At 39.1% G+C, this 16571-nt stretch overlaps 1 protein-coding gene across 1 annotated transcript in view; it reads left to right on the top strand.

Moving 5' to 3' along the window:
- gys2 (glycogen synthase 2) overlaps positions 1-15920 on the top strand; it is a 46365-nt gene extending 30445 nt beyond the window's left edge. Inside the window, exons 10-16 of the mRNA XM_043713433.1 lie at positions 584-662; positions 1568-1681; positions 10144-10270; positions 11953-12048; positions 12136-12299; positions 14935-15015; positions 15153-15920. Coding sequence (XP_043569368.1) covers positions 584-662; positions 1568-1681; positions 10144-10270; positions 11953-12048; positions 12136-12299; positions 14935-15015; positions 15153-15371 — 880 coding nt within the window. The 3' untranslated portion in view covers positions 15372-15920. The remainder of the gene's footprint in view (positions 1-583; positions 663-1567; positions 1682-10143; positions 10271-11952; positions 12049-12135; positions 12300-14934; positions 15016-15152) is intronic.
- Positions 15921-16571: the final 651 nt, after the last annotated feature.

A 16571-nucleotide genomic window follows, 5' to 3' on the forward strand; every position in this document is an offset into this window, starting at 1 on the left:
GGTAAATGTATGGGTCTGGGTGGTATACGCTTCGGCGGGTCGGTGTGGACTTGTTGGGCCGAAGGGCCTGTTTCCACACTGTAAGTATTCTAATCTAATCTAATCAGTACGCCTTGGTTTAAATCCCATGCCAGGACTTGTTGGCAATGGGAGGTGCATTTGTAAATGTGGCCATGAGATTGATTTTTTTTTTTTTCACCCTGCTAGTCCTTCCAATACTCCTTATGGTAGATGATAAGAGTGCAAGAGTTTTCTGGCCAGCTGTCCTACAGAATATAGTGGCAAACCACTGCAGTATTTTCTTGTATGTGTGGACCAGTCTAATGGAAGTCCATGGCCAAACCCATGGAAATGAGAATGGGAGAAAAGGCAGACCAAATGTGCTTTTTTATTTTGCAAAGAAAAACCAGCAATTTAAGCTCAATGCGTGAACCCAGTGGGTCAGTTGGCCTCCTTCTGTGCGATTAAATTTGGGTGAATTGGGTAACTTGCTACTAAATTGCATCAACTACCCAAAAAATGTTTCCATCTATTCCATTTGTCTTAATTCAATATACTTGTGAATTATTCTGTATATTTACAGAGGAGAGACCCCGGATATGAACAAGTTCTTTGATCGTGATGACTTGACCATAATGAAAAGAGCAATCTATGCAACTCAGGTAGACTCTGGAATGGAATAATCTTTTCACCCAGTATGTCACTGTAAAGTAATTCATTAGCTCAAGCATTTGGAACATTATTGGCTCATGAAAGCTCTTTTATAAATGTTTTTATAATTTAGTGATTTCAAGTGAAATGTCTTTCTCAAATTTGTTTTGAGACTATTGTGGGAAAATTCTCTATGCATAGGAAGTACAATATGGGTGGTGTTTGACTATAATTTTAGATTTAGCAATTTTGAGTTAGCATTTATTGCTTTTTAATATTTCAAAGTTGTAACTCCAACATTTCTTCCTTTTCACATAGAAAACGCTAATTAGCTGTAAATCTCAAAAATGGTATTCAACCTGGGAAGTGTATTGCATAAAGATGAATTTTGACCTTTCAGCCCCTTAAACCAGTTCTGCCATTTGGTTAAATTATGAAAGTTCCTATCTGCCCACCTCGTTAATCCATGTCTCTAAAGTAAAATAGAAGACAGTTGACCTGACAGAATATTTTCCAAAAGGGGAGAAATGAAATGCATAGATTGTTCTGCATCACTTCTTACATTTACTTCAAATATCTGAATCTGTTTTCAATACAAACCAGCAGTAATGCTGCTTAGAAAATGTTTGATACTAATTGGAATTAATGCCTTATAACTTATGTTCTGATTTTCTTCGTGCCATCACACAAGCCAATCTTTTGAGATGTGATTGTCCTAAAGCTGCATTTAAATTATCTTATCACTATGTTTTGGGCATGTAGTGATGCTTGATGAGACTTGAACCTCAGATCTTCTGGCCTATATGTAGGGACATTACCAGAGTGCTACAAGACCCCTCTATATGTAGTATTGAGCCATTGTTTAGCGTATGTTTGCTCCAGTCACTGACTACAGCTTTGTTCTAATGGACTTCAGCGCCAAACACTGCCTCCAGTAACCACGCACAACATGATTGATGACAGTAATGACCCCATCCTCAACATGATCAGACGAATTGGACTGTTCAACAATCGGGCAGACCGGGTCAAGGTATGCACTTTACCTTCTGTTCACAGGTGAGAATGCATTGACTACAGACCCAGCCTTGGCAATTAGGTGCCTTGCTTTTGTGGTATTGTTTCCTGTTATCTTTATTTGAAACAACTTATCCACTGCTATTGGCTATGGCTAAGGCTATGGTTCATGCGGTGGGGTCGATCGCTAATGTAAATTCAAAAACTTTGCAAATAAAACCAGTAACTAACATGATGCTCTAATATGGGTCACTTGGGTTTCTACAGCTGTCACTTAGCTCTTGCCCACCACTGTGGTAAATCTATGTAAAAGCCTCCATTGTCATATAATTTGTGGATTTAAGTGCATCACAAAGCATAGAACTAAAAAAAAATGCCCATGTAATCAAATGCCCTCTCGAATTTTGGAATGCCTTTCCAATGGTCAGTGATGTAGAGGTATCGGGTGGGACAAAAACATGGTCAGAATTTGCTAGTCAGCAATTTACATTGACATTTTGTTTTGTGCCCATTTCTGTTTAAATGTAATTATGGGGATGTAGGTTGCTGCTGGACCCATTTTGTAACCTGTCCTTGCTGACTTATTGTCTTCTTGTTAGACTTGAGAGGTGAAGGAGTCCAGGTATTTCTGGTAACTCTCTCAAGTTGGGTGGCTCTTGAACATGGGTTGGTTATGTTATGAAAATGTTTTAATGGTTTTAAATCTTGATTTAAGCTGTCCTAAGTCTTTTGTTTTGAAGTGGAACAGTGAGGAGATTGATGTCTTCATTCACCCTACTCTCCACCAATTGTTTGTCGTCGGGGGGCCCCTCTAAACGTGGATTTTGTGTCCATGGCATGTTTGCTGTTAATCCTTGGTGGTCAGTCTAAGTATGTGGTGACCTCAGTGGTATGAAATAAGGAGGCAGTCTACCAGGGACTTGCTCAGGTAATGGGGCAGCATGGTGGCTCAGTGGTTCTCACTGCTGCCTCTCAGTGCCAGGGACCTGGGTTTGATTCCTGCCTCCGGTGACTGTGTGTGAAATTTGCACGTTCTGTGTGGGTTTCCTCTGGGTGCTCCAGTTTCACTGAGTCCAAAGGTGTGCAGGTTAGATGGATTGGCCATAGGGAATGCAGGGATAAGCTAAGGGATGGTTCTGACTAGGATGCTCTTCAGAAGGTCAGTGTGGACTTGATGGGTTGAATGGCCTGCTTCCAAACTTTAGGGACTCGATGATTCTATGGGAATTGTGAATCACCAGATTTTGTTCCATAAGGAATTGCATTTTTGTACAGGACTTGAATATCCCTAAAAGAAGAGAAATTGAAGCTGTTTACCCTTTGCACAGACTAGGATGTGAGGAATAGACTAGAGCAAAGGAAACCAAATTTCTCAGAATGAAAGTGGGTGCTGATTGAAGAACATCCATGATATGGTGATGCAGCAGGAGCAGTTACCTGTCGATCAATTTTCAGACCAAACAGGCAGACTGTGGTAAGGGTGTCCCCCTACATCTACTGCAGAGATTGGCAATCATCATGACTTTTCCTTTCAATGATAAAGATGCAATATATGCGAGAGTTCTTTTTACCTACATTAAAACTGGGTTCTTTAACTTCTTTCACATGCATCTGCCTGGCTAGTAACCTTATTGATATGCGGTGTAATTTTTAGCACAGTCTGACATTCGATTTGTTCTGCGATTAGACCTCACTTATTAAATGATCTGGAAGAATTGCAGAAGTAGTATCATTAAAATTTGATCAGTATAATTAATGTCCAGTGCTGTACGAATTGCACCAGAGACCACTTAAGATTCTGTCAGCTTTTGTAGGGTGATGCTTTTTGAGTGCAATATTGATACACAGGACTGTTTTATGTAAGTAAAGCTAACTTATGCATAGCCTGCACCTTTTTATTTCTCATTGCAGGAAAGGTAGTCATGAAGACTACTGATCTCTGTATTCTGGTGGCAACACCTTGGTCAGAGTTCACCAGCATGGTCTGAGAATGAAGATTGACAGTTAACTATTCCTGCTGCATCTCTTTGCCAATGACAGCATAGTCAATTAGCACCACCTTTTCACTGTGTAATTTTGTAGTTTTGACCCCATCCCCAATTCTATTTCTTGAATCCTAATTCTCTACTTTTTAGCAATGTTTTTAAGATTGTATCCTACACTAATCAGTACCTGTTGCCTGTTCTCAGTTGAAGCTCACCTTCATTCTTTCATCTAAGTGGCAGTAATGGTGGGAAGTTCTGATTGGTGAATATTCAAAATCATCTTTTATCTTGGCTGCACTTGCTATTCATTTGATAGTTTTTTGTTTTCCACTTCCTAGATCAAGCAACTTTTAATAATGTATTCTATATGCTGTCTATATTTTATCCCTGTCCCTGGTATGTCAGCTGTGCACTAGTTGGTAGAACATTGTGGTTTAGGACTCAGTCCAGATATCTGAGCACAAAAATAATGTAGCGTGTGTAACACTGCTGCTTTACAGCACCAGGGAACCAGTTTGAGGCTTTCCTTGGGATAATGTCTGTGTGGAGTTTGCATATTCTCCTTGTGTCTGCGTGGGTTTCCTCTGGCTGCTCCAGTTTCCAACTATAGTCCAAAGATATGCAGGTTAGGTGGATTGGCCGTGCTGAAATGTGCAGGCTAGGTGCATTAGCCATGGGAAATGCAAGGTTACAGGGACAGGGTAGGGTAGTGGTCTGGGTGTGATGCTTTTTGGAGGGTTGGTGTGGACTTGATGGCCAGCTTCCACACTGTAGGGATTCCATTCCATCTTAAAACTCTAATCTAACACTCTAGTGGAATGCTGAGAGATCACTGCACTGTCAGGATGTCTTGTCTTTCACATGAAATGTTAAAGTAATTTACTTGCCCACTTGAGTGGGCATAGGATTGTATGTGATCTGAATTTTGTTTAAAAATTCCCTCATTTGGCAAATATTTATTCCTCACACATCATCATTACTATGTTAATAACTAAAATAAGGCAAAGCTGTGGATTCTGGAAATCTGAAACAAAGACCGAAAGTGCTGAAAAAACTCAGCAGATCTGGCAGATCTGGAACCTTCACTCTGGAGTTAATGTTTTGAGTCCAATGACCCTTCATCAGTTCTGACACATACTGCCAGTTTTCCCAGCACTTTGTTTTTGTTTCTGTCACTATCACATTGCTGATGATGCGACCTTGCTGCACACACACGGCTATTTCACCATGCATTAACGTTTAACTACATTTCAGAAGTAGGAGACTAGCTCAGAGTCATACAGCACAAAAATACTGACTAAATATCCTAAACTAGTCCCATTTGCTTGCATTAGGCCCACATCACTCTAAACCTTTTCCAAATGTCTTTTTCAATGTTGTAATTGTACTTACCACTTCCTCTGGCAACTCACTCCATATACATACCACCCTCTGGAAAACATCCTTCAGGTCTCCTCTTAAAATTCCACCCCCCCTTAAAACCTATGCCCTCTAGTTTTTGATATGGATCAATTTTTGGATCAATATGTCTAATGGTATAAAACTCAGTCTGTGAAGTGCCTAGTGAAGGGAAATGATACATTTGGAAAACCTGAAGTTGAAATCAAACTAAGTTGATTGGTATCTTTAATGAGGTGGAATAATAATATTGTAGAGACCAGTAATTATTTTAATGAAGGTGAACTGAATTATTATAATGGGCACAGATGGCTTCTCACTCATCCAGCCATAGCTCTCCAGGAGAGGAGCAATTAAATATTTTGTAGTCTTTTCATTTCGATTAAATTGTTGCATTCGGGAATAGAAAGTTATAGCTTCATATTGTGTGTCCACTGAGCTTCATGAAATTAGCTGTAATATTTCTGAAAAGTTTAAATTTCATGTGACTGCAATTTACACAACGGAAAAAACTGGCTGTTCATAATTTAAATTCATTTATATGGATCAGTGCATATATAAAGAGAAGAACAATGACCCTCTTAGGGTTTAAAAAAAAAAATTGCAGATGCTGGAAGTCGGATTTTAAAATTGCAGGAAAAACTCAGCAGGTCCAGCATCATCTATGTGGAGAGAGAGAGAAAAACAAAGTTAACATTATGGGTTCAGTGACCATTCTTCAGAAGGCAAAAGTGGGTGTTGAGGATAATGGAGCTTAGAGTCAAAGTTAGAGTAGTGCTGGAAAAGCACAGCAGGTCAGGCAATATCCGAGGAGCAGGAAAATCGACATTTCAGGCAAAAGCCCTTCATCAGGTTTTCTGAAGGAGGCTCGCTGGACCCGAAATGTTAATTCTGCTTTCTCTCCACAGCTGGTGCCAGATCTGCTGAGTTTTTCCAGCCATTGTTATCTGACTTTCAGCATCTGCAGCTTTTTTGGCGAACAATGCATTTTCCTCTTGTCGTCTTACTCCATGTTCTCTGAGCTTACTTTTTGGGTTCTTATGAAGGCTATTTGAAAATCCAGAAAAAAAACACATCTTATGTTAATATTATGTATACTCTGTTACCTTCTCAAGTCAAGGACCTTCAACCAAGTTGATGTCATTATTTTATTTTTAATTTCTAGATATTCTACTGTTCTCCCTAGTAAAGTACCATTATTTTTCCCCAGCATGATCTGTTATCTCTTCTTAAATGTAGAATTTATATCTCTACACCTTACAATAATTCATTTGCAAACATACAAATAGTAATGCCTCTATCTCTTCCCTCAATCACTTTAAAATATATGGATGTGATCATCAACCTAGGGCTTTATCCACTGAGTTTATTCAATACATCCTCTTTTTTTTAATGCTAAGACATTTATCTAATTGCTAATCTCATCATTCAACATCATGTTGACCTCTCCTCCCTTCCTTATAAACGCTTGAAATGAAATAATTTATTGAATATTTCTGCCTTTGTTTCCTGTGATTATCATCCTGTTTCTCCCTTTAATGGTCCTATTCTCACCACCACTGCCATGCCTTACATTGATGTGCCTATAAAATATCTTTGCTAATTTGTTTTCTGTTTCTTGAACACTTCATTTAATAGATCCTTTTTGCCTTTAATTTTTAACACTTTTTTTTTTGTTTTGTTATCATTACCTCCTTCCTTTCCAAATTCCACTTTGCTGTCACAAGAAATCTCTTACCCTGACACTGGAGAGGCAACACTCCCTTCAGGATTCTTAGCCTTGGCTACAACAGAGGCTATCTGTCTTCCTCCTAATTATAGACTCCCCTATCAATAACCATTTCGGTTTTGCTCTTCTCTCCCTGGTATCATAGTCTGTGTGACTGTCCTTCCTGCAACCTTCCTCCTTCTCCTGACACATACTGAGTATACTGTACTTGTTGGCTAGGGCCAGTGTTTGCAGGACAGTCTTGATCTCTCTTAAATGTAGCCTAACTACAGGCAAGCATTTCATTTCCTCAGCTTGTGCTTTTTGCCCTGGGGTGTAATTTATATTATGTTGAAAAATCCCTCCCTGTTACAATTCAGGATGGAGATGTCCACAGGCGAGAGATGGTCTTGCCATTCTGATGTCTGGGTATACAAGCTGCTCCACCATATGTCCGTCTAATGTATTAAATCTTACTTTTGGTTATTTCTGGTTATTTAACTAGTTAAGTACGAATTTAGAATAGAATACAATGTCTTGATATTTGTTTAGAGAAAAGAGAAGCTTTAAAATCTCACTAACCAAAGTAAGCTCCCATTTCCACCCCTCTCCCCATGCTAGCTGTCAGCTCTCTGGAGTTAGTGGCTCTCAATCCCCCTTCTCAGACCACTCCTGTTCTAGCAAGCCAGAATAGTATCTCTACTCTCCTTGTATCAAAACACCTCACTTGCAAGTTCTCAAAGTGAAGCAAGTACACTACAGAACCGTACTCTATTGAGCTGAGGTTTTTGCTGCTTGCTTGAACATACAGTGGGATATTGGAAAGTCTCACGAACTGTTTGATAGAATCTTATTCATTGCATATGCTTCATTATACAGGGAACCTGTATAGAGACCACAGCAGAGGAGGTGGCAAAGAGGTAATTTCACCCTGTAGTAGTAATCCAGAACCCTGGGTTAATGTTCTGGGCATATGAGTTTGAAACCCATCATAACACACGGTGGCACGGTGGCACAGTGGTTAGCACTGCTGCCTCACAGCGCCAGAGACCTGGGTTCAATTCCCGACTCAGGCGACTGTCTGTGTGGAGTTTGCACGTTCTCCCAGTGTCTGCGTGGGTTTCCTCCGGGTGCTCCGGTTTCCTCCCACAGTCACAAAGATGTGCAGGTCAGGTGAATTGGCCATGCTAAATTGACCGTAGTGTTAGGTAAAGGGGTAAATGTAGGGGAATGGGTGGGTTGCGCTTCGGCGGGTCGGTGTGGACTTGTTGGGCCGAAGGGCCTGTTTCCACACTGTAAGTAATCTAATCTAAAAAAAAATGTAAGTAATCTAATCTAAAATAACAGTTGGTGAAATTTGATTCAATAACAATTTGGCTTAATGATGACCATGTCAACACTGTTGATTGTAAAACCCATCTGACTCTCAAATGCACTTTAAGGAAGGAAATCTATCACCTTTACCTGGTGTGGCCTACGTATGAATATGGACCCAGCAAAGTGATTGACTGTGTTAAATTCCTTTTGGGCAATTGGGAAACAGCAATAAGTACTGGGTGAGCCAATAACACCAACACACAAACCAATTTTAAAATAGTTGAAGCAACCTCTGGAGTATTGTGCACAGTTTGGTCTCCGTTAATTTAAGGACAGACATGCGTAGGTTGGAAAACTTTCAGAGAAGATTTACCAAATGAATACCTGCAATGAGTGGATTGCCTCATGAGGATAGGTTGGTCAGACTAGGCTAATACCTGCTAGAGTTTAAAATAGTAAGAGGTGACTTGGTTGGGGAGTCCGGACAGGGTGAAATGTGGAGAGAATGTTTTCTCATCACAGGAAACTCTTTTAAACAGTGTCCGCTCACTTTGAACCAATTAGGCAAGAAAATTTTCAGAGGCTATAAGTCTTTAGAACATTCTTACCCTCGCCCACCCCCACTCGCTCCTGGAGAAAGTGGTCGAACTGGAAGGCAGATGCGAATAAATTTTTGTTAAGCAAGCCAGTTCTCAAGGTAGACAGGAATGTAGATATGAAGTTACAGTCCAATCAGCTATGGCCTTAATGAATGGTGGAGCAGGCTTGTGTGGCTGAATTAAGAGAAAGTGAGGACTGCAGATGCTGGAGATCAGTGTCGAGAGTGTGGTGCTGGAAAAACAGCAGGTCAGGCAGCATCCAAGGAGCAGGAGAATCACTATTTCGGGTGATGAAGGACTTATGCTTGAAATGTCGATTCTCCTGCTCCTTGGATGCTGCCTGCCTTGTGCTTTTCCAGCACCACACTCTCTACGCTGATGTCCAGCATCTGCAGTCCTCACTTTCTCTTAATTCAGCCACACAAGCCTACTCCACCATTCATGAAGGCCATAGCTGATTGGACTGTAACTTCATATCTACATTCCTGTCTACCTTGAGAACTGGCTTGCTGGCCATCAAAGTGACCACAAGTCTTAATCACATTTATCTACTCTGTTCCCGTGGGAAATCCTATTGAGGTTGTATAGGACATTGAGGCTTCTTCTGAAATACTGTCCAGTTTTGGTCACTCAGTTAAAGGAAGGGTATTATTAAGCTGAAGAGGATTTGGAAGAGATTGTTGCTGGATGTAGAAGGTTTAAGTTATAAGTGAAGGTTGGGATCTTTTTCACTGGATCCTAGGAGGTTCAGAGGCAACCTTGTATAAGTTTATAATTTAATGACAGGTATAGATAGTTAATGGTAATTGTCTCTTACTTAGGATGGGAAATTTCAAGACTACAAGGCATATTTTAAGGTGAGAGGAGAGAGAGAGACTTTAAATAAGATATAAGGGGCTTTTTTTTCCCATAGGGTGGTTTGCATGTATAATGAACTTGTTGAGGAAATGCTGGATGTGGGTACAGTTTACAGCATATGGAAGATGTTTGGATAAGTTCAGGAGTAGGAAAGGTTTGGAGGGATATGAGGCAGGGGCAAGCAGGTGGGACTAGTTTACTTGTGGGATTACGTTTGGCATAGACTGGTTGGATCTATTTCAGTGCTGTATGACTATGTACCAATGCCACTTTGTCTGATATAGTTTTTGCTTAAAATGCCAATTCTTGAAATGAATTCTACAGATTTGTGTATAGAAATATCTACTGCTTTCTGTTCAAAATCTCCTGTAATTGCTCCTTTGTCTATGGCCCCTCACTCCAGACCCCACTGGAGTGGTCAGGCCCAAGTGATGAGAAACTGGAAGGTCTTTCACTGCTTCCTTCTGGAGTCAGGTCAAGAGTTAACTCGTGGAACGTTACAATATTCGCATCCTAGTGACTCTAAAGCTGTAGTAAAAATGTATCTTTTAAAACCCAAGTACCACGTGAACCACAGTGGTGTTTTAAAATCTTTTACATTACAATTTCCTAGATTGTTTTCCATCCTGAGTTTCTGTCATCCACGAGCCCACTTTTGCCAATGGATTACGAAGAATTTGTTCGAGGTTGTCATCTTGGTGTTTTCCCATCTTATTATGAACCTTGGGGATACACTCCCGGTAAGTGTCGTTTCACTTGGTATCCTTTTTTTAAATATATTTGTAAGCTACTTTAGAGTTTTCGTTTTCAAAGGCTAGAAAAGACTGTTTGCCTGAGTAGTATAGCTAGAAAGTGATTCAAATGGCTACTTGACTAGGGGAGAAGCAGACTTCATGTTGAGGAAAAAGGAAATCAAAACTGACATTTTTTTTTTTCATGACCTCTGGGTTCATTGCCCAGCAATTCAGTCATTGGATATGTGGTGTGGTGGATGCACTGTTGTTCTGGAGAGCTATAGTGCTTTGTCACTACAAGAAGGGACTATTGGTGAAAGTGAGTTCCGCTTTCTTGCCTGCTTGTACTGCAGTGCTAGGTGACCTGATCAATTACCTCTTTCAAATGTTTGGAGGTCCTGTTTACACCATATTATCTCATTTTGCGTTGAAGATTTAAAACTGAGGCAGGACCACTGTGTCGAAGGCCCCAGTAAATATGACAATGGATTAATAAGTGACACATAGACTTCCTGATGCTGTGCTTCCAGTGATTGAACCTAGAACAGTACAGTGCAGGAACAGGCCCTGCAGCCCATGATATTGTGCTGAACATGACACCAATTTAAACTAACTCCTTCTGTCTGTCCTTGGTCTACATCCCTCCATTCCTTGCAATTTCATGTGCTTATCTAAAAGCCTCTTAAACATCCCTTTCAAATCTTGTCAGGATTTTTTAAAAAATGCAATTTTCCCAGATACAGTCCTAATTGGTTAGTTCAGCTCTTAACGATGATTTTATCATGCTACAAGGAAAGCAATCTTCCCGTTCCTTCCATTATTTTTTCCTCACTTCAGAAATCTTCACAACTCATGATTTAAATTGTGTGGAATGTGAGAATATGGATATTCTAGTAATTGCAGAATCAAGCTATTTAAAATGCACTTGAAGAAACAAAATTAAAATAAAGGGCTAGTTATTTTAATAATTCACTTGTGCTCCATCACACCAGGCACCCAACTCCATTTTAATACGTTTTAGCTTCACCACGAAAAGCGGTAGATAACTCTGAATTTCCAGGTTATTTTGTCAATCTGCATTGACTTTATTTTCACTTTTTTTTATAAAAATTGTGCTGTCATATTTAGTTGATTCTATTGTCATGTCAATCAGAAGATCATGTTTTCAATAGTCAGTCAGGAACTTGAATTCCCAATCTATCCACTCCACTGCAGAGCGTTTACTACACTGTCATAGTTTACTGAGAGCTCTTCTGGTCATTTCAGGTGAATATTTAATGTTTCTATTGCATTATTCAAAAAGGAGCAATGAATACTCCTTGTATTCTAGCCAATATATTGACTTGTGGTGGGACCTAGTCTGTTTTGCACACAATCTGTCACTGAACTTTAGGACAACATATGCTTGTGTCAGTCTGCTTTCCCTCGTTATCCTTTCCATTTTAAAAAAAAGAGTTGCGTTCATTTGGAGTGATGGGGTAATGGAGTTGTGAAACGAGCAGATATGAAGTCAGAAGGGCAACAAAGGAAGAGAGTGTATATGTGGCAATACTTTAGCAGATATACCTGTACATCTTTTATCTTGCAAATAAATACTGAAATTTATGCAAGTAATTAGTGGAATGTAAAACCTGACTAGTATTAAACCATATATGTAAACCTTGTAACTATGATGTTTGCTTTTATAGCTGAGTGCACAGTAATGGGAATTCCCAGCGTGACTACCAACCTATCTGGATTTGGTTGTTTTATGCAGGAGCATGTGGCAGATCCAACAGCCTATGGTAAGTGAAGTGAAATGCTACATTAGGCACGACATAATAATTTGACCAAGAACACTTACACCTTTTTTGTATTGTTTTTGCAACCAGGGATTTATATAGTAGACCGTAGATTCCGATCACCTGACGAATCTTGCAATCAGTTGACTCAGTTCATGTTTGGGTTCTGTAAGCAGTCACGTCGCCAGAGAATTATCCAGAGAAACCGAACTGAAAGGCTTTCTGAGCTTCTAGACTGGAGATACTTGGCTAGAGTAAGTACATGCAACTAATGTGACAATTCGTGAAGGATCAAGGGCCTGTCTTTGTGGAAACGTTAGGTCTACTCTGGACCTTTTGAGATCAGTGAAGCAGAAATTGCAAATCCATTGAAGTGACTGAAAAACAATAAATAAGCTCCTTTGTGACAACAGCAGCGATTTGTCAAGCACTATTGATTGTTGTATGAGAGTTGACAAACAGTGAGGTGGTTTCTGACTGACTGTAAGCAACTGATGTAATTCCCATGCTCAAGGATTACAGTCATGGTAACAACTGCAGACACATTAACCAGACCTCCATCATAGCAAACTGAATGGGATTTATTATCCAGAACAAAAAGGTGATTACCTGTATAAGAATAATAGTCAACATGGCTTCAGAAAGGATTAAATGTGCCTGATCAGCCTCAAGCCTTACCTGAGCAGGTGCTAGCTAGGTTACTGAAAGAAAGCAGAAGCCTTGTGCGTAATTTTGAACATATTTGCATGTATAAGAGACCTCCTTCAGAAAGTCAAGTCCGTGTCTAGGGTATCAATATGAATTAACAGTAGACAAAGTCAGAAATACAGGGCAACTGAAGACAGTCTATGTTGCAGGGAAGGGAGTTTAGATGGAAGTGGAGCATATTCATTGGATTTCCACATCCCTAATATTGTGCACCTTAAATTGTAATTGTCTCGTGGTGAGACAGTTGATTTCACAGATGAAACAGAATACATTAGATTCAGGTTTCAGCTTAGATCTTCAAAAGAGGGCTTTCTTTTGCAAGTTGATCAGTGCAAAAAAGATTTCCATGTATGGGATCGGTCTTGGCATTTGAAGACATGTGGGTTGACGTGTCTCTTTGTATGGCCAAATGACATGCAGTGGCAGCAAAGCAAATATGATTTGGGCATTTTTTTCCCCTTCCCAAGGTTTTTGTTATCATTACTAATCGGTCCAATAAATGTTATCTGTTGCTAAACTGTGGTGGCACACAGTTTTTATTGTATATAACTGTTGTTGTCATTAAGATAAAAATATTTACAAAATAAAAGGTTTGCACAGATATGATTTCATGATATAATCAAGTATTGTATTTTGCAAAATGCGCATCTAAGATATGGAATAGAAGTGAAGGTCTATTTATCAGATTGAGTTCATTTAGTTCTCAATTATTTACATAGAGTTGATTTTGTTTTTTAGATATTGGTCTGGCTCATAACCTCCTTCCACCTTATCCCGGTCCCAAGCATCCAACTTGGCACTGCCCTCTTGACCTATCCATCTTCCTTCCCACCTATTCACTCCACCCTAACACATTTCTCCTCCATTTTCATCTACCAAATACATTTCCAGCTACCTTCCCCACCCATTCATCTCTCAATCAACCCGGCCTACAATCCTCATTCCTGATGAAGGGCCTGATACGTCAATTTTCCTGCTCCTCGGATGCTGCCTGACCTGTTGGGCTTTTCCAGCACCACATTCTCTTGACTCTCTCCTGTAACCTATTTGTTCCAAATCTTCTTTGGGGTCAGTCAGTTAATTGCATCACACTTGTATTTCTTATATTGTGGGAAGACCTGGTAGGATTTAGGTTTGCCAGCAAAGACCAGACACACGTTTTCTGCTTTTTTTAAATGAGGGAACACTTATTCAGTTGCTTAATTGTGTCAGAGTTGCTTAGATTCGGATTGTCTGACATCAATTTCAGTGGTCATTTCTGAAAGTTTTTTTCTATCTTTTTGTGTGTTCTTTGATAAGTTCAGATCTCCAGACAAGCACTGTGCATTCATCGTGGCTATTAAGTGATTACTAAAAACAATGAGTGGGTCAATTTGAGACACCATTTGATTTTTGTGAAAAGTTTCCATTTGTTGCCTTAAACATTTCACTGACTGGGCAATTCCATTTGAGATCACTTCCTGAAAACTGCATTAAAGCTGCATGGTACATTTTTTTTCTCCCCCAAGTCACAGCTTGAAGTACTGCTTAGAGTACTGATCATCCATTCGTGCCCTGGAGACAGTATAGAGGAAGGCAGTGTAAAGGATCCTTGATATCAGAGGGGCAAAAGTTCCAGCACATGGCTTGATTTTTTTTTTAAATTGTAAAGAGATGTTAAGTGAGGTGGACAAGATTCTAAAGATCCACCAGCTTGGGGAAACTATCTGAAACCAGCTTTCAGATATGAAAGGCAGGAAGATGAGAGGACATTGGTTCATGATCATGAAAATTACTGATGTTGGTGATGCCTTTTGGAAGAGAGAAAAATATTGTTGGAGTGCTATTGTGTCCTTTCAAGAATTTAGAATGGAGATTAGTTTTGATAGTTTAATTCCTGATTCAAGAAGCTAATGTGATGGGAAGAGAGAAAACCAACTTTTATTTAGTAGGAAATAAAATTATTTTTGCCTCCCAAAATGGTTTTAAACCGTCTTTAAAATCTAAATACAGCTGATTCCCAAATACACTTATTGTAAGTATGGGTTTTTTCAAAGTATTATTTGATATTCCTGTAAGTTCTATAAAAAAAGCTCATATCAAGATGTGAAGTCAACATGTACAACTCTTGTATTTGTTTCCATCATTTTGCTGTATCTTTATATGGGTTAATTTTAATTCTGTTTTTTTTTTCATATTTAGTACTACATGTATGCCCGCCACCTTGCACTGAGCAAAGCCTTCCCAGAAAAATTCCAAATGGACCCAATCATTCCCCCATTGGTAAACTGAATTGTTTTGTATTGTTGCATGCTGTTTAAAATTTGTATTAAGGTAGAATTATAAGAAATACCTGCATTCCAAACATTGTGTTTTAAAACCAAAATTAATTCACGAATTAATTTCTTTTTCTACAATAGACTGAGGGGTTCAAGTATCCCAGGCCAGCATCTGTGCCCCCATCCCCTTCAGTGTCACTGCATTCAAGCCCACATCAGAGTGATGAGGAGGATAATGACGATGAGCGATATGATGAGGATGAAGAGGCAGAAAAGGATCGAAGAAATATTAAAACTCCAGCTTTCTCTGGTCCAGTTCCTATAGGAAAGAGCCAGTCAGATTTGGAATATCAAAATTGAATAGATAGCTAGCTTTACCACTTGGAAAATCTATAATTACAATACTTATGTACATGGATAGCAAATGCAGGGGGAGCTGGTTACAAGTTACATGGAGACTAGGAAGATCTCTCATACTCCAATGTCAAATGTGTATTGGAAGCTTATGTAAACTTGCAGATGACTTACAGTAGCTAAAGAAAAAATGAGTCCTATGAATATTAGGTAAATTCCATAGCCTGGTAGATACTTAAATTTTCCCTTGAAAAGATTTAATCAATTCTTCCTGTGGTGCATCTGATCAGTTCTAAAGGTTTGAAAACAGATGAACTTATTTCTAGTAATTTTGAGTCTGAGTTTCATGAACTTACAAGACAACCACCCTTGTGATTTCTGTAACGCACTTGACCACTTCTATAAATGAGGGTTATTTTATTAGAATATTTATGGCATTTTATAATTGAGTCACGTTCAATTCGTGATTCTTATTGGGTATCATGTTTCTCTTTGGGTGTTATGTTGGCGATTTAATGTTTCGGAAATAAAGGCATAGTAGATAACACTTTTTTTTTTAAAAACTCTTAAGTTTTGGTCCCAGTGCATGAAGGAGTCTGCAGTAGCTGATGTTTGAACTTGTCATTGAATTTAGAGTGCATCTCCATGTATTTTTTTTTTTGACATTTTTATAATCCTCCTAAAATATCGCCAGATTGTAATCATGTGACTTGGAACACTATTATTCTTTGGATGCTAAAATAAGTAAAAACACTGGTTTGAATACTAGTTATATTATTCATGGAAGGCCACCTGCTCTTGGTTTTGCCATTTTTTTTTAATCCCTGAATTTTTCTTTGTACGGACTGTGAAACAGTACGCACGCATTACCCTACCATGCGTAGAAAAGGGGGCAATCCAATTTGAAATAAGCTGCCTTGTAACATTGCAGTTGCTGCTATCCACAAAGATAATGACATAAATGTTTCACTTTTTTAACCTCAGGAATCCATTTTCCAACTGGGAACTAAAGCTTGAAAACTGTGGAATATATAGCACTTGGTTTGGGGAAAAATGCAGCAAAATTGTTGGAAGATAATTGTGCAATTAGAAAATTGAATGATATAACTTTAGTTCTTTAAGACCAAGTAAAATATTTCAGTCCAATGAGCTGTTTGTTCTAATACTTTTACTGAGGTACATCTGTTTATGACAGTTATTTATTTC

The sequence above is a fragment of the Chiloscyllium plagiosum genome, chromosome 23 (assembly GCF_004010195.1).
Source record: "Chiloscyllium plagiosum isolate BGI_BamShark_2017 chromosome 23, ASM401019v2, whole genome shotgun sequence".
NCBI classification, from domain to species: domain Eukaryota; kingdom Metazoa; phylum Chordata; class Chondrichthyes; order Orectolobiformes; family Hemiscylliidae; genus Chiloscyllium; species Chiloscyllium plagiosum.